This window comes from Eubalaena glacialis, chromosome 1 (assembly GCF_028564815.1).
Source record: "Eubalaena glacialis isolate mEubGla1 chromosome 1, mEubGla1.1.hap2.+ XY, whole genome shotgun sequence".
In the NCBI taxonomy this organism is placed as follows: Eukaryota; Metazoa; Chordata; class Mammalia; order Artiodactyla; family Balaenidae; genus Eubalaena; species Eubalaena glacialis.
In genome coordinates, this window is record NC_083716.1 from 170,040,171 (window position 1) to 170,059,882 (window position 19,712).

Genomic DNA, 19,712 nt, shown 5'->3' on the forward strand with positions numbered 1-19,712 from the left:
TATGTTTTTGGAGGGAAGAGGGTACTGAATTCACTGGATGAATTATTTTTTGTAATGTCATGTAGACCTGGACACACTGCTTGTTATAGCTCTAAACTTTTGTTAAACATAGGAAGAGGTGACAGAATTATAGCTTTAAATCGTAAATTCCACATATAGATACATATAGATACAGAGTTTTTCTGAGAGACTACTTTTTGTCTTATTCAGGCAATTGCTTAGTTTCTCTGAAAACTAGAATATGAGTAGTTCTGAAGTGATTCTGTCACCATCTGTACAATCAGCCTTTATCTGAACACATACAGATCCTTTTGAGGCATACATTAGGGTAATAAAAACTTGGAAACATTTCTAATAAGATTCATATATCCAATTAAGTATTGTTGTAGAGTATGCTGTCAGAAGTGGTTTCCTAAGCCTAGGCTTATAACACCTCCTTGTGACTCTGTTTTGCTTCCTCACACACTTTGCATAATTATGTGTGTTAAGAGTTCTGAAAATGTGAATAGACTTCACCAATTTAGAAATAAATCTCCTATCCAGAAGTGAAAAGAAGTGTGAAAGACCTTTATTACTAAGATTCTCAATCTACTTATGAACTCTAACAACTGATAAACTCTAGATAAACAAAAATCAAAATTCATAGCTGTAAATATAGATTTGACATTCTGCTTCAAAATATGCAGTAGAGATTTAATTTTTTTGTGCAGTAGTACAGAGAGATACAGAAGGATTTCAATACATCCAAAATGGTAAAAATAATATTCTCATTATTAAAAAAAAAAACTCTTCAGTAGAGTATATCAGGCAAAAACTGACCTGTTTTTAAAATTAAGATTATAGACTAGGAATTAAATAGAGTGAGTATCTTCTAGAGACTTGAAAACAGAAAACATTTTCCTTGCCAAGCATAGGGATGGAAATAAGCCCCCTCCTGTTTAATATACCTTTACTTTAGAAATGAAACAATTGAAATTCCCTCAGAAAACAAACTTATGCTTACATACAGAACTCTAAAAGAGTCATATAGAATAAAATTTCTACTTCCTTAGTTGACCTGTTCCTTGAACATGCTACCTTGGTAGTAGTCCCAAGGGTTAAACATTCAGATATTTCAATCTGAAGACCAAATGGGGTTCTTTCCCATTTTATAGATTAGATTTACAAGACAGTAATTTTCTTGCTCCTCTCCTCCATCTGCACTATTTTGTTCATTACATTTTTAGTGATTTGTGATAATTTGTCAATCACTCCTCCAAATACGCTAACTTAACTATTTTGTATAATTTTTTTCTTGATGTACTGCACATTCTCTTAAGGGCTAAGATGCCGGATGCTATGGATTCACCAGGCATTTTTAATGCCACCATGCTGTGTTTAACTTTCACGTTTCATTAAGCATCAAAACTGTGAGAATTAAGTGTCTGATTCTGATGTTTCAATAAAAAGTGATAGTTATATTTGGCAAAGCAACAGCAAAAAAATAATAGAAAAATCATATCTTCTTTAACATTAGAACTCTGAAAAGGATGTTGTGGAAAGTACTTAAATATATCAAGAATATTTGAATAATTTCTTGAAACTAGAAGGACTTTCTAAAATAAAAATAAGACTTTTGTTTTTAATGATCTAGAAAGCAAGATATACCAGTATTTGTATTCATCATTTAGGTCATACAGTCAATTGTATTCAAGACTTTGGCTTAAAAGTCTACTCTAAAATATTATTATACTTTTGATAACCTTTACATTAAAAAAAAATAACTTAGCACTCAGTTTCCTTAGGTGTAGGGTGTCTTCATTCCACTGTTTCCTTTACTAATAATTCTAACTCTATTTCTTTTCCTTCACATATCTTTTCTCTCACCTACTCTGAGTACTTTCCAGTTGTTCCTTTTATTTAGGATCTTAAAAGGAGTTACAGAGCAGAAGGTCTCTGACTTACTTTCAAAACTATAGGTTACTGGAGAACATTTAGATTTGGAAGGATGGGATGACTTGACTCTTTAGGCCTGCATAGATTTTAGCCCTTAAAGTAATATACACTTCTGTATTGTGAATGATTTTTATTTATGGCTTTTGAAAATCATTTTTATGGCTTTATAATTGCGTCTTTTTACAAATGCGGTACTTTTTTATTTTCAGATGTACAATGTTTTATGTGTGTTTAGATATTTATATGCTGTCTTATTTTTTAAATACTGTGGTCTCATAAATAAGATATCAAGAGTTTGAAAAGTATTCCTTATAATGTTTTATCTTGAAGAAAAAAAAGCTCAAATAATAATTCTTAGAATTACTTGAAAGAAAACATTTAAAAACTCATGTAGATGATAGACTTAAGCATTATATAATAAAGGTGTTTTCCATTGTTCCAAAAAAAATCAGGATGACATTGTTGACACAGCTGGTGGGTCTGTTGAGAGACTGTATTGTTGCTACTGAGTTTTGGAATCTCAAGACTAAGTCTTAACTGCAAAAATATTTCTAGTATGATGTGTTTAAATTTGTTATTTCTTATCTTACATTAATTATTTTCAGGCATACCAGTTTTTCTCCAACTTTAATTGTGTGCATACTTTCATGTTTTTGAAGTATAGCTCACCTAATCAACATTTTCTAGATATATAGCCTTTCTTTCTTCTTGTTTTCTATTCCCATGAAGAAATGTATTGTTACACATGTATGTAACTTTGTCATTCATTTTTATATTTCTTTATTTTGCTCTGTCTTGTGTCTGTCTCTAACAGGCTCATCTCATCTCTGTACCTCCCTCATCTCCTACCCTTTGGGTACTCTAAATGCGTTGAAGGTTTCTGAGGTAGTGTAAACCAGCTTGGTCTCTAGGTTAATAGTAATGTACCTCCATGTCTTCATCCCAGTTTCCTTCTATTACACATGATTTTCAGTGGATTAAGCAGTAGCAAATACTGATATACTTCAGTGGTATCTTCTTCTCCTATTGATTTGAATTTGGCTAAATAGAAATTTAAAAGCTGCTGTTTTATAATACTTATATATGTAATTTATTTAAAGAGGAAGAAAACTATAAGTAAGGACTTGAATTAATGTAATTTTAATACATTTTTTGAGAACATATTTATGGTTATCTTTCAATACTGAGATGCTTTAATGATACTGACACTACTTAAAGTAGAAAACATAGTAATTCTGACATAGTCTCATGCTCTCCCCACAACTTTATGATGAGGGAAATGATTCTGCCAGTTTCTCAGTGGACTTGGTGAAAAATTTTTTGTGTAACAAGCGGAAAAGCAGAGCTTCCATTTTCTAGTTAGAGGTTGCTTGAATTACTCTCAGTTTTCTCCTGTGCTTGCCCAAATCTTTTATGATTTGCCTTGGAAAAGTACATGGCCTATAATAACTTTTTATCTAACTTATATATGAACCCTACATGGAGGTCCAGAGGAAAAAATGAATTCATGACTCAAAAGAAAATTAACTCAAGCAGTTGTTGATATGAATACTATATAATATGCACTTTAATTGATAAGATGTATAACAAATATTGGAATTTTGGATTTAAGATGGTGAACTCTTTGAGTTTAAAAGGTTGGAAAAATTAAAATATATGGTAAATATATAAGGATGATGTTAGGTTTCTCAAATGTTTACATTCAAATAGTCATGAACATGTCTCACTTAATAATAATAGTGTCCAATTGTCATTAGTTTTTGAATAATTTACCCTGAATATAATAAAGTTTTAAGTTAGTAAATGTCTCTTTTTGGATAATCATCTTAATGTCTCAAAGTTATTTAGTTATTAACAGATGTGATTAAAAATTGCAATGACATTTACTTATAGAATATATTAGTACGGACAGTGATGAGTGGGCATAGTGAAGGTAATATAAAGAAATAGGCAAAAATATGTATGTTCAAAAGCATTATGGCATATTTATTAGAAAAATTATCATAAAAAATAACATTTATAAAACTTCCACACATATATGGGAATTCTAAATCCTAACTTTATACTATTTTGTCTTGGAGGGGGGAAAATCCTAGCAAATTCTTTGTTATCCTTTTAGGACACATATTCACTTTCTGGCTGAATGTAAAATCCTGTACCTGAAAATAGTCTTCTATGAACTACTATTGTTTTAGATATCAATGAGAAAATAAGAGATGCCCTTTCAAAACCTAAATTTACTGATTCTTCTTATGTAATAGTATTTGAGTTAATGAAAGTCATTTTGAAATCTAAGCCCATCACCTACTTCTGAAAGGCAGTGATAACTGGATTAAGCTAAAGAAATCAGTGTTTAGACAGAAAAAGATTATAGTTGATAACAGAATTATAAAAATTATTTAATTTATGAAATTTCCAGTAGTTAGACTATAATTCATGCGCAGGCTTTAGATGGATAGGTAGGTAGGTAGGTAGGTAGGTAGGTAAATGGAACAAATAAAATTTTAAGCTTTGTTTAAAGGCTTCAAGTTTTTCAAAATAACCCAAACCAAACCTCTCAGTTTAATTTTTAAATAATAATACCTATGCATTTTTCAGGTTTTCAGTTACTGCCTTGAAAGTATACACTTTTAATATGTGTTGTTTCATTTTAACAAATTAACATACACATTGAGAAATAAGATTTGGAGTACTTTTTAAACTTTGATGAGATTAAATGTATTTAACTACTAATATTTACTAATATTTAACTATTATCTCTGAAATATAAGAGATATCAAACTTGTGGTTTATATTCCTATGTCATAGGCTGGTAGTTTTTATGCTTTTTTCCTGCATTAGCATACATTCTATGCACATACCTAGAATCTAGAACTAGCAGGGAAATTTCTGTCATCTCGTATATCTCCTGCTAGTTAAATACTCTCCACTAGGTCATTATCCATATCACTTAAAATAGTCAGAGAAAATATTTTTCAAATCCCTTACTGATTATCAACTTTATGAGGTAATATTTTGTAAAATTTTCAGAACAAGAATAGCATTGAACAATAAATCTCAAATATATTAATACTCACAAGAGGAAATACAAGTGCCAATGTTTTAAACATATCTCATGAGCTGAAGGTAATTTATGAAATATTCTGCTTTTAAAGTATATATGTGAAAACATAGGCTATCCAATTTCTTCAAATTTTAAGTTACAGCATATTTTCTATCCAATGAAATCTCTTCAAAGTTGATGAGTTTGTACTGGGTTGACTATTTTTGTATGTTTGCTGATTGAGTTAAATAATTGTTCTTCCATGTAGTTTTATATCACATGAAATAAGTTATTATAAGAAAGCAGATATATGTTTATTTAATTTAGCCATGCCTTGAATTTCACTGTTCAATTTTACAGAACATTCAGTAAATTTAGGTTTAAATATATCTAATGTTCTAACTCATGAAAATATGGAGAAATGATGTGAAACTGGTGATTGAAGACATCTGTTAGTAGCACAAATGCATTATGTAAAAGGTTTTTTTAAAACTACAGTTATTATTTTGAGAATGATAAATTAAATGGCTGCTAATGAACAGTTCACAGGCATAGCTGCACGCTGCAGTTAGAAATGGGAGAATGAAAATAACTGATGCAGCTTAAGTCTGTCACTTCTCTAAAGTTAATATTTTTTTTTGGAATTCACTGTAATCAGAATTTGTGTTGCAATTATACTCCAATAAAGATGTTAAAAAAATTATAACTTTTATATACTTATAAAATTATACTTTATATTGTAAATTATAAATAAAATATAGATGTGTCACTTTAGAAATTGTTTAGGATTGTATTACTCTCAGATTTTTATGTTCTAAATCTATGTCATTTATAGAAGTGCTGTATCACGTAGGGTCAATGATCAATTCTACTGAACTGAACTCCCTCTCATAGTCTAGGGTAAGACACCTCCCCTATAGGTCACAAAAGAGCAGAATATCCTAAAAAAAAAAAAAAAAAAAAAGAATTTGTGTACATGGTTTAAGGTGAATTTGCTTTTAAAATCATTTGAAAAATCTTCACCAAATGTATTACTTTACTTTGTTTAGTGAAAGCAGTGAAATATTTAAATTTTAGAAGAATCTTAAGCCCATTACTCTCTGGCAATATAACAATTTTAAACCATAAAAAAATTGTACCTATTAATAAATGACCCCTGCCTGAGAGGCTTAATAGTTCAAAAAGCCAAATTATAGTAATATTTGAAAGTAAATTATCAGTGTTTTAAGTCACACTTAAATTCTAGTTAACAAAGAATAAGTGGATTTCAAGAGAATTTAAAGAATTTAAAGAAGAGGTATTTGTATATACACTAGCAGTTTAGAGAAATTCAGTAATTGGAGAAGATGAAACTAAAGGTAAACTTGGAATAAAGTTGGGATTTAGGCAGGTAGAGAGAAGAGCTAGGCAGAGAGAAGAGAAAATATTCCCATCTAAGACAGATGAGAATAAGAGCAGTATTTTTGAATCACTGAGTTATGGTTATAAAATATGATCAAGGCTTCAAAGCTGGGTTGTCATTACTTGTATCACAGTAAAAGTAACAAGTGAGGATGGAGAGAGGTTAGGGAAAAGAGAGATACATGTGAAATTAAGCAAGCATCGTTAATTTTTATAATTTAATTGCTAAATATGGACAGATTTCATATAAGTTGTGATTGAAAAGACTGTTTCATATTTAGTGAATAATGGAATGTAATTACCCTTGGTTAGCTATTGTCACATTCTCAGTTGTACTGTCCACTTAACTAATATCATAATCTTTCTTATAATGGGGAAAAGACTACAAAATAATTAAGTTGCTGGTTAGTGTTAATGGAAAACAAATACAATTCAAATTTACTGATCTCTTGTCATGCAGACCAATATCAGTATGCTTACACAATTGAATAGTGAGAAGCATAATATCATATTCACAGTATTCGTAGTATGTGAGGTAAAGGTATTTCTAACTGAACCTCTCATATAGAAATCTCTAAAAGTTGTTGTCAAAGAATTTTTTCTCTTTGGTTTGTTTTTTCAGATGCAGTAGAAGCTATAAATATGCTATGTACTTTTCACATAAATATTTGCTCTTTAAAAAACAACATTACATTTAAAATTCTTCAGTCTGAGCTTAAATCATAATAACTGTCTATCTTGTCATATATACACATATGCGTATACATATACATATATATCCCAATAGTTTCGGATAAAATTTAGAAATCACTGATGTTTCAAAACCATGATTAGATTAAAATCTTTTTGTAGATGTTCTTTCTTCATAAAGAATAAAGAGTCTTAATCTGAGAGTCTTAATCTGAGAATTAGTTTACATTTTCTTGACTGAATTCTCCCGTTTCTATCTGTAACTGATAAATAAGAATGTTTGTATTTTTATATATCTATTTATATTGACCCTTCATGCTTACTTCATTAAGAAACCTATGTTGGTTTAGTTTAATTCATATTTCACTCAATATGTCCAGAATTATGTAAGTAATTGTTTGTATTCTGTAATAACAATCTCTCTTAGCAGGTCAGGTTGTTTCTCCTCAGTCGGCTCCAGCCTGTGTTGAGAATAAGAATGATGTGAGCAGGGAAAACAGCACTGTTGACTTTAGCAAGGTAAGCTTTTCTCCCTCTCATTTAAGGAAACCTCTGAGTTATTACTAGAAATTATCAACCATTTTAAGAGGTGTTGACACAATTTTTTTTGCATGCACATTTGTTTTGTTTCTTATCCAAAGCTTGATATTGTTACAGATAATGTTAGCATTTAAGTTCACCTGTAATGTTCTGCCTATTCACAAAACCAAACGTGTAAGTTTTATGCATAGTCTTCAGGTTTCAGCCACTTGGTGTGATGCATCTCTTCCAGTAAAAAGGATAACTGGACTTCACAGAGAATTTAACAGAAATTTATTGTTTAAAACTTTTGCTAGTTTTTTTTTTTTTTCCAAAATAATTTTTCCTCTATTTGTGGAAAAGCAAATCATGTAACTTAAGGCTTCACTGTCGTGATTCAGAGAGAGGCATTAGTGTTAAGAAACACTAGAACATAGTAAGACTGAGCAGAGTTTTGAATAAAAACATAATAAAGACTGACTGTTGAGGGATCCATCTAATTGGAGACAATTCAGATGAAATCATTTATTTGAATGTATTCTGAGAAAATAATGCGTGTGAAAATAATGTGCTTTTCTTAGCAAATTCCTGACATCCTATATGTGCTATTGCAGGCTGTGGCAAGCTAACACTTGATCAGGAAAGAAGAGTTTTAATATTGACCAAAAATAAAGAGAGTCAACACCTTTCTTTATCTGAGTGGCTGAAACAGTAATCACTCCGAGTAGTTTGTTTTTCACAAGGTCCTTCGCACTCGCAAGGATTGTAACAGTGGGAGGAGGTGGGAATGGGAGGCAGTGTGTAGGAAGTTGCCTGCATCAAGCTTCTGAAAAGATGAATAGCGATCAGCTCCTTGCTGCTGTTTCAGAATCCCTCTGCCAGTGCCAAAATGGTCTGGGTCCAGTCCTGTGCATGCTCTCCCTCTGGTGCCTGGGGGAGTCTCTGTGGGAGCGTGGTGTACCAGCTTAAGTCTGTTAATTATGCGTGCAGGGGCTGGGAGGCCAACAAAAGGGGCATGCTAGTTCGTGTGGGATGAAACAAAGGCATGAAAAAGGACCTCCACACCAGCAAGAGAGAGAGGTGAGGGCACCCTCGGGCTCTGTTTCTACAGTGGTTCAAAGCTCATCTCACTGTACGGAGGCATGTGATTCAAATATTAAGCCAGTTCAAATGTATTCCATTTCCTCTCCAAAAAATATCTTTTTAAAGCATTACATCATCATTCATCCGCAAGTTGGAATAAAATTGTCGCAAACTGCCATACATTTAATTTCTGATGTTCTTCATTTGAAATAGGATCTTAAAAGCAATGACCTAAGAAGTTTCTTACTTACTTGTGCAGGCATCAGCAGTATAACAGGAGCACAGTGAACATTCTCAAAAACAGTGATGATAAATCACATCCTTTCAAATAATTACCTTTTACCTGTTTTTAAAGGATATAACCCTTTGACACTGAATTTTATATCTCGATATCATTTTGCTTTTAGTTGTCTGACCTAGTTTTGCAGCCTTCAAAAATGCTTCAATACATTTGAAAGAAAATGAATATAGCCAGTTGGAGACAGTAGTCTTATTTTCAGGGCTCCTAGAACAATTTGAACTATAGAAGAGTGAAAAATAGATTTTCTTTTCTTTCTTACTGCATTTCAAATCACTGGACTGCTCCAGTTTTTAATGAGAAAGTTAAATTTCTACAGCCCTCTACTCAGTGCCAACCATCTATATTTCTTAGTCTCCTGTCCATAGCATGGCACATTGGAAAGAACATGCTTTTGAGAAAGAACATGGGATCCTAACTCTAGCATTTATAAGCTATCTAATCTTGGAGGAGTTCTCTGACTTCATCTTTCTCATTTGTAAAATAAGAATAATACCTATTTATAATTTTGGGGGGAAGATTAAGTGAGAAAATAGAGAGAGAGAGCCTGGCAGAGTGTTGGGCTTATAGCAGGTGTTCAATAAAATGTGGCTACTATTATTATTGTTGTTGTTGTTGATATCAGTGGGAACAGCAGTGTCAGAAGTAAACACTAGACCAGAATTTAATATGTTTTGTCCCCCACTGGATCTCCAGTGCCTTGAACAGTGTTTGGGATGTACATGTTGAGTGAATCCTATAAGGTTCAATATAAGTTAAGCCTTCAGCTCTGGATTTTTTGGGTTTTTTTTTGAAAAACAAAGTAAAACTTCTTACCTTATAACCTGGAAGGACAGAGTAGTAGGATTTGGAAAGAACAAATGTAATGCATCATTATGGAAACAAACTTTAGTGTCAGATTTTGCAGGTACATGAGTTAAGGTTTTTTAGCCTAATGATTTCAGTTTGGTAGTAAATTTATCAAAGTGAATCTATCAGTCTACAGATTACTCTGTTTATTTAAATATTTTAAGTTTTAATATGTAGATTCCAAACCCCAGTAGAATTTTGAGATGTTAAGGGAAAAAAGTCCTTTTTCGTTTCATGTGACTTGATCCTATGTTCTGTCTACAGTCAAACTATATATTTTTAACCCTTCCAGTGGTTAGGCCCATCAAACTTATTTGCTTAAGGAATGTTTGAAAATATGATCTGAACTGTCATGTTTTTTGATTCCTATAATGCTTTTGAAAAGCAGATGTGTTATGTTTTTAAACTGACAGGTAGAAGATGGCTATTTTATTATTTCCCAAATGTTGGCGATTTCTTTTATTTCAAATGACTTAAAGAAACTTCCACATTATTTTCTGTGTAGAAAGAACTCTCTTCTGCATCAATCTTTTTTTTTTTTTAAACATCTTTATTGAAGTATAATTGCTTTACAATGGTGTGTTAGTTTCTGCTTTATAACAAAGTGAATCAGTTATACATATACATATGTTCCCATATCTCTTTGCATCAATCTTTAATATGTGAAATATGAAGAGTTGCATTTTTAAATCCTAGAATTGTAGGAAACCTTAGAAATCTCATTTAGAAGGTGAGAAAGCTGAACCCCAGATTAAGAGAGCTGCTCAAGATAACTGGTTGGTTAGTGTCACAAGACCATTTCTCCCCAGGGAATTTCTATTACTTTTCTTGTACTTTCTATAATGAGCTTAAGACTTAAACTTTCTCCCTGAAGACCCATCTGTATTTCTTTCACATCTCAGCATGTAGCTTGTCCAGACATTTCCAGTTCCACCATGATCTTCTGTCTAAACTTGTTCCCTAGAGATATAATTGTTTCTAATCCACAACTTAAGTATCAAATAACCAGAATAAAGCATCTTTTCCTTCTTAGCATAAAGGTCTGGAGACCCCAGAAGCATGAGTATAAATCCAGATCCATAAGAGTATAGCTTGATTTCTTCAAGATTCTGTTCAGAGGACCAGAAAAATTTCCTTATGTTTATTCCATATTTGAGTCCACCTGAAGACTGTCTTAAGGCCGTAGGTCAACCTAATTCCTCAGAGCTGTTTTTGATATTTGTAGTTTTATAAAAGGTTAAACTGTGGTCCTTAAATGTGATCTTTTGTTATATTAAAAGTTAGGTTGCCAAATAAGGTTCTTTATGAATCGTATGTTAACACAAATACAAATATACAGGGCTATCCCAGGAATAATGTAATATATAATTGTATAATATAATAATATAATTAGATAATATGTTATATAATCTATTACCCCCAAATATATGACTACTCCAAGAATAATATAATGTAATGAGTATAATATAATGACTACTCTAGATACATATTATTTAACTATAATTTATTACATTTTAAATCAAGATAAATTTGCTAATCCTGAAATTAAATTCAGTATATTTAATGCAGTTTTTCAGTAACAGATAACAATCAATGATATGTTAGGTATTGTATAATGCAAAAAATAATATGTAAGGACCATGTATTTTCTTTTATAAAATTAAGCTATTTTAGCATACTGGTACTCCTTGATTTAATTAAATTGAATCTTAAAGCAGTCATGTGTATAATTGCCACCTGCCGGAGGTACAGACGCTAATAGTTAAGGCTATGGCATTTGTCAAGAAATAAATGAATTCACAGAAAGTTTTCCAGGTTGAACTTAAACTTCTCATTAGAGTTATGACAAGTATTACCAGTATGACTCACACTGATTATCAATTATAGATTTTCTTAAAAAGCTATTTTCTCATTTTAAATTTTGTTCCAGTGTATTAACATTGTATAATTGTTATTTCTATTGGGGGGGGAACTTAATAGTTTACTTTTTTAGGCTCTGAGAGACTTACCTCCATAAGTCTTTATTATGTTTTTTTCACAGGGCTAATAGTGTATAGGTATTACGAGCTTACAAATTTGTATTTGGAAGCAAATTTTTAGGTTAAAAACTTTGGAATTTATAATATTTTTCTTTTTCTTTAAATAGAACATTGCTTCTATTTGATATTTTTAGTGGAGTACTGTGGATTATTTTTATATTTAATCCTTGTGATAAAATGTATACGTCATATAATGGGTTTCATGTTTTGTGGCTCCCTTATCTTACAGAAAATTAAGTAGCTATAAACCTTCTAAATAGCTGTGCTGTGGTCTTGATTTCAGAAAACAACAAATTTAATGTAGTCACTAAAGTCTGGCTATGGACATCCTAAGGTATTCCTCCTAAAAGTTTTAATTTTTCTTTCATTTTAAACTGCTTGGAAAAAATATTCTCAAATCATTAAATTTGCAGAAGAAATATCTGACTGAAAAAAAAGTCTTGTTGGCCTCATTGTATTTGCCTGAGCTCTTCTCTCTCTCCCTCTCTCCTCTTCTTCCTCCTCTTAATTTTCCTCTCCCTTCCCCTCCACTTCCTCCTTATCCCCTCATCCCCCTCTCTCTCCCTCTTTCTCCTTCTCCTTCTTTTCCTTCTCTCTGTCTCTGTCTCTCCTCTTCCCACTTTGATCTTTGGTCTCCATTTCATTAACATGACAGCATAAAAACAATTATTACAGCAGTTAAACTATTATTCTCCCTGCAAACAGGTTTCCATTAAAAGCAACTCAAATGAATTAGAAACAAGAAATAGGCCTTGTAAAATTGACTTTAAAATCACTGCTTGGTTTTCACTGAGGCTCTCTGTATGAAAATTGATATTTATGCCTAAGACTATTTTACATTCATTTTCAGACTTCACCCTTTACTCCAAGCATTTCTTTTGTTAATGATGCTTTTGTTTTGTGTGCCTTCATTTCAGTCACAGACATTTCATATCAGAAATTCAACAATGGCTCTTCAGCAACTCCAAATGTTAATATTTTTATTCTTGTTTCCTTTGCTCTGCCATATCTAAATTCTCTGATGAGAAATTAAAATTGAAGATTGATCAAGCCAAGTATAGAATGTGAAGGATATAGAACAATTAAGATAAAGTTGAAGACTAAAGTCATAATTTATACTATAAGGAGAATCATGATTATATTTCTTTTGAAATAGGCATATTTTGAATATTAATTAATTGAAATGTATTGTGCACAAAATTAAGATAATGCAGTATGCAAATATTTAAATCTATTGACAAATGCTAGTTAAATTATGATTAAAGTATATTCATTTAATTGAACACATACTCATTTCTCCCTGAAAATTTCAAGAGTACTGATGCTGAAAAAGAATCTTTTAAAAATATTGAATAGAGAAACTAGAGTATTCAACGTATTAATGACAAATTAGGAAAATACGAGGTAAAAGAAAAAAGTTTTTTTTTAAAGGGCAAGTAAGATGTTTAACTATTTTAAAATTTATTTAAACTATATTTATATAAGCAATATTTATTTAAACTATATTTATTGATGGGTTACCATGTGTGAAATACTGTGCTAGGATATGATTTAACAAATTTTTCCAATTTTGATTTACCTTATTTTACCTTGTGATGATCTCAGGTTGATCTGCATTTTATGAAGAAGATTCCTCCAGGTGCTGAAGCTTCAAACATCTTAGTTGGGGAATTGGAGTTTTTGGATCGAACTGTAGTTGCGTTTGTCAGGTTGTCTCCAGCTGTATTGCTTCAAGGACTGGCTGAGGTCCCAATCCCAACCAGGTAAAAAGTATAAGAACATCTTTTGCACTTTTCTTAAGCCATTTATTTGTGGGAAAAAAAGGTGTAAATATAGTTTCCTCTGAGAGTTTTTTCTAGAAACTAAAGTGTAATCGACAAAACTATTGTTTCTTCTTGTTTGTGGAGGAGGGCAAAAAGTGCTTTAAAAATTATTCAGTCCTTTCCTCCTTCCTCTCAAATTTCTATGTTTTCTTTTAGGCATGCTCCTCATCTCTGAATACCCTGGTCTATATCACCATATAAATCCTTTCTTACAATTTTGGTGAAAAGTGATAAAGTATTAGGCTTTTCTCAAAGATTGCATTAGACTGTGGGATCCTGTATATGAGTGTGATCGTACTTAAAAAGATCAAAGTTTTCAAGGCCTGCCTTATGCTTGACTGAGTAGGCCCTCAGAGTACATGTAAGTGCCATCATTAGGATACTACCTGCTGTATCTAATGTACTATAAGATTCAATCTTAGGCATAGTATACTTCACATACATAGAGTCTTAAGAATCATTGGTAGTAGCATCATGGTACTGTGGTTGAATCTGAATCAAAAGTACAAATTTAATTTGATTACCTGAACTTGTTTTTCATTCAGCTGTACATAAAAACTAACAACTTTACCACAATACAAACTGAATTTTGTTGTTTATTATTTATCTCTATGTTATAGAGATAAGACTGTCCATGGGCAAATTGAAAAAAGAATATTGCCTACAGAACATTAGGTTCCTAGCAATTCCTCCAGGGGACCTTGTTTTCTTTCCTTCTCCCTCCATCAAATGCGATTCCTGTATATAGACAGCCTTTCACTCTGATCCTGTTCCCATAGCAAGACATATCTATGTAGGGCCCCATTCCCTACATGACTGCTGCCCTTTGTTTGATGCTATAATTATTTCAGATGCTGTTAATATGCCTCCTCGTCCAAACACTGAATGCCTTAGCCAAGTTAAATTGATGAAAAGTTCAGGTGCTGTGGCAACTGGGTTTGTAGAATGTTTCTTCTATGGACCTTTGGCCTTAAAACATAGCAGATTACATCACTCTGTGTTTTGATTGTGGTTAAGATATTCCAAAAATATGGAATAGTTTAGACAGGAGAGGCCTCATTTTATTAGAGCTCAGCTGACTGGAAGGGGATTCAGTGTTTGAGTGCCTCTTCCTGAATCTGTGGAAGAACAGATTTGAGGCAGGTAGCTAGTTACCAGTTCAGGTTATAGAGAGAAGTGTCTGTTCATCCTGTTGGAGGGCTACTGAGACTTCTGATACATACCAACTTTTATTGAAAAAGGGGAAGGATGAACTGGGCACATTAAGGTGGCCTCTGACTGTATGATTAAGGCTGCATTTTTCTATTTACACCCTGTAATCTATTCAGAGTTTCTGGGAATTTGGGATTCAGATTTAAGATGTGAAACTTACTAACCATAGAGGTATTACTTTAGTAAATTAAAATTCTTTTGCATCTTCCAAGCAGTGCATTCTTGTTCTACCACTTAGGAAGGTATCCGATGAACTCTGAGTAAATGATGGCTATTTATGACAATGATAGCTCTTGTGTTTCAAAGGAAAGAAAAGGAAAATTCCCAGGAGTAGAGAAAAACCATAATGGGGTTATATACCCTCACTTTGAAAACTGTAAAGGTTTAGGTGACCTCATTTCATACTGACATAGCAAAATCTGTCTACAGAACAATGGAGGAAAAATTAGGGGCACAGTAGAGCCACTGTATGAGGAGAGATTTAAAAGACTAGACTAGTTTGGAAAGGTGAAAAATAGAAGAAGATTAGTTAGACAAATAAAATAAAGAAAGCCATTCAAGGTTCCTAATTATCCTTTCTTAGGAGGACAAAAGGGCACAGCGTGTATATAACAGTAACACATAGTAAAAATGTCAGAAAATAATTTTAGGACTTTATAAATAGCCCATGGAATAGAAACCTGAAAAGTAGCAGGATGTACATAGGTTAGAAAATTTCTTGAAAGTACTATACTTGATAAAACATCTGCCACCACACTAAATTATTCCTGTTTTAAATGTATAGTAGACATTTCTGTATAGCAGAAGTTGACTTGGATTCAGTAACATCTGACACAAAAAAATTAATGTCACATCCTCTAAGACTGTGTAATATGCATCATGTAAAAACATGTACAATCTCTAAAGTTTATAACTAAATGAAAGGTAGAATTGTAGTACCTATTTTAGCACACTTTAAAAAGCCATTAGTCTTCACACTTAAGAGCAAGAACCATTTAACAAATGAATACTGTAGAGTTATATTACAGAATATAGGTCATCTTAAAATTCTCACAATTTCCCTGTAGCATTGACCTTTTCAGAGATAAGACAATTACTGGTCCTCCAAAGTTAAAACACATGTTGATTTCTTCAAAAGCTCCAGTTGTGATGATGTATTTGCTAGACTTTCAACCTAATTGAGATGGAATATCACAGTTCGGCTGCTATTTTTATTCCTGCAGCATTGGAATTAATAGTTTTTTTTTTTTTTTATCCTAACTGATCTTTGATTCCTGGCAATCATTTTTTCTATTTAATGTAAATTTACGTACACCTACTGTTTTTTTGACCCTATGTTCTTTCATTGTTTATACTACTGTATTACCTTTTTCCCCTTCTACCTAATTCTACAATTTACATATCAGTGAGTTCTCTTTCTTACAATTCAGAAAGGTTTAATCAGATTTTACTTTTCTCAACTTTCTCCTCTAAGGATTATAGAATCCTAAAAATTCACACTAACAACTGTGTGGGCACGATAGGTAACTAAATGAAGGAAACAGAGCAAAATAACCACGATTCCAATTGCTCAAGGATCTCAAGCATGAGTCATTTTGAAACATCATAAAATATTTCAAAACCTGTAATAATAACCTGTGGAAAAATATGGAACTATTTTACATCGAAATCCCTATCTTCAGTAATTCCTTTGAGATGAGTGATTCTGTACTACTAAAATTATTTTTTATTTCTACCTTGAAACATTTGTGTTTTTTTCTTCTTAATTACAGATTTTTGTTCATTCTTCTGGGACCCATGGGAAAGGGGCAACAGTACCATGAGATTGGCAGATCAATTGCAACCCTAATGACAGATGAGGTATTTATTCAAGTTCATTGGGAACATTTCCCTTTACTAGGTACACCTAACTTTTGGAGTTCTATATTCATGACAGTTTGCTGTGAATCAGATTTCTCTGTATTGAATTCCCCTTCTTTTAAATGCTTGTACTATAAAATTTCCTTTGGAAAAATTTGTTCAAAAGGGGTAATAAATTCACACACATGAACATTTTAAAACCTCATACTCTAAAGAAAATTTGTTATTTAGTGACATTTAGAATGTATTTGTTAATATTCCCCTTGTAGCATATGTGTTGCCAAAGTGATCACCATTGTAAATATCACTGCAGGTCTTGTTTGGGGCAAAATAATTTTAAGGTCTCAAAAAAAAAAACAAAAAACAATGTCAGTTTATCTGAATAGTATACATGACACCAAAAGCCATGCAACGTCTATCAACTCTCTTTATAATTGCCTAAATATAGATGTTCTTAACCTGGGAGTCTTTTAACCATTAGAGGAGCTGAAGATTTCAAGAGGCCTGTGATCTCTGATACAGCCCACACATTTTTCTATGTACAAAAATTTGTGTGTAGTTTTCTTGGACTGGAAAAAGCTTTCATCAGCTTCTCAAAGAGCTATATGTCTCAAAAATGTAAGATCATAAAAATAAACATAAAAAGTAGTATCATATAACTGGTTTCTTGGATTCTACAGCACGTTATGAAAATCTGTTTTTATTATTTTATTGTTTTTATTGTAAAAGACGAGCATATGCAAAAATCACAGAAGGGACATAAATTCAAAATTCAGTAGTAAATAAAGAGATTATACATTTCTGGAATATCATCCAAATAATTTAATAATTTATTTATTGAAATACATGGCTTCTGATACTTGAAATCTTTGAAAAGAGCTAATTAGTATTACATATAACATTTCCTAGTTTTATGAAATCTGAAAATTTGAACTTGTGTTTGGGGTTCAATATAAATTCTTCTATTATATCTGTTCAAATTATGTTTATTGGTTTTATATGAATTAGTTATTGATATTTACACATAGGAAACCAAAAGCTAGAAGAAAAACATTTTTTTCATCTGTTTCAGAAGGAACCAACTTAATGAGTGTATTAGTTTCCTATGCATAAAAAATTACCACAAACTGGGTAATTAAAACAAAAGTAATTTATTTTTTCATATTTTGGGGGCCCAGAAGTCTGAAGTCAAAATGTCAGCAGGGCTACATTCTCTCTGGAGCCTCTAGGGGAGAATCTTTCCCTGTCTCTCCAGCTTCTGGTGGCTCCTGTCATTCCATGGATTGTGGCAGCAAAATTCCAGTCTCTGCCTTTGTCTTCACATGGCCTTCTCCCCTGTGTTTCTGTGTGTCTTCTCCTTTTCTGTCTCTTATAAGGACACATGTCATTAGATGTAGGGCACACCCTAATCCAGGATGATCTCATCTTGAGATCCTTAATTACATCTGCGAAGACCCTTATTCCAAATAAGATCACTTTCTGAGGTTCAGGTGGACATATATTTTGAGAAGACACTACTTAGCCTACTATAAAGAGTAACATATTCTGTTGAGGAAATCTGGGAGAAGACAGGAGAGTGACAAAAAGGCTTCATGAGTTCCACAAACCTGTTCTAGTAGAACTCTCTATGAGAAGGCACTGACAGTATCTTTACTTTTAGTGTTTCCATATTGATTAATATTTTGCAGTTTTTACAGTATTGAAAAATAAATGACACTGTGTCATAATTTAACTACTGTCACTTTCATGCACATATGTTTCATGGTATATTATGTTTTCACATCTAAGACATTAAGATATTACATTGAGATATCTCTGGGGCATGGGACATCTTATGTGGTGAGAGGAGCATATTGTGCATAAATACTCAAGTTATCTCTCTTCCTAATACTTCCTTTCCCCAATTAGGAGTCAAGATTTTCTCAAAAGAAAAAAGTCAATTCCAAAGTTTTTGACTAATCAAGTAGACATAGAACAACAGAGAAACATGCATGGTTTTAAAATTTTAGATTTAGAATGAGAGCAGAGAAAGGACTTCCATCTATTTCTTTGGTAAATGAGAACGACCTAATTTGAGAACAAGCATTAGCTCTTGAATGAAGACTCAAACATGAATCCTTTAGACTTGAAAGTTTAGAGCTTAGCTTTGGGGCAATTTGTTTAACTCTCTGTGAACAGTGGGATAGAGAAGCAGAAACTCAGCCAGAAAGTTACTCCAAAAATGAGAGCTGTTAATTATAATAGGACATTTAAATTATGATAGTATATTCACTGAATATTAAAAAAAATGTTTAAATACTTTTAAAAGAGAAAAAAAGTTTTTATTGTTCAAAGCCCAGGTGGAGAAATTGTTCTGCTTATCCAACTGCTTTGAAATACATTGACCAATTATACTCATGAAGAATAAAATTCAATATGTTGATTCTTACAGTTTAGTTAAGAAAATGGTGAATTGTATTGCACTATTAAGCTGTAAATTCCATGAGAGCAGTTACCACTTAATATTCATTTTTGTTCCCTGATTTTGTCAGGTCCTCCAATAAATATTTGTTGACTAAGCTCTGTTTGTTCTTTTCCTCTCTGTACCAGGAGCTTCTTGTAGGTAGACTGTCTTTTCCTTTTGTATCTTCAAACTTAACGTAGTGTCTGGCCCTCAGTCAGGGTTCAGTAAATTTTTTTTTAAACGAATTAATGACTGAATGTGCTAGTCATCCTAGCAACACCTTATCTTGAGTCAGTCTAATCTATTTTCTTCCTTCCTGTTGAGCATTACTAGAAATAAATCATATGATTTTGTTTATTGGTGCTACTACCAATTTATTAATCCTTTTATAGTCTTAAAAATTATTAAGCATTCCAAAGAGCTTTTGTTTATATAGATAAGTATGCTGATATTTATCATAAGAGAACTTAAAACTGAGAATTTTAAAAAGTGTATTTGTGAATTTATTTTAAAATAA

At 32.0% G+C, this 19,712-nt stretch overlaps 1 protein-coding gene across 2 annotated transcripts in view; it reads left to right on the plus strand.

The window, feature by feature from the left end:
- SLC4A10 (solute carrier family 4 member 10) overlaps positions 1-19,712 on the plus strand; it is a 222,397-nt gene that overhangs the window by 100,457 nt on the left and 102,228 nt on the right. The window contains exons 7-10 of one of the 2 annotated variants that reach the window (XM_061200686.1): positions 7,500-7,588; positions 8,579-8,668; positions 13,463-13,620; positions 16,665-16,752. In XM_061200686.1, coding sequence (XP_061056669.1) covers positions 7,500-7,588; positions 8,579-8,668; positions 13,463-13,620; positions 16,665-16,752 — 425 coding nt within the window. Of the gene's footprint in view, positions 1-7,496; positions 7,589-8,578; positions 8,669-13,462; positions 13,621-16,664; positions 16,753-19,712 lie in introns of both variants that reach the window. The other variant, XM_061200696.1, reaches the window with a different exon arrangement.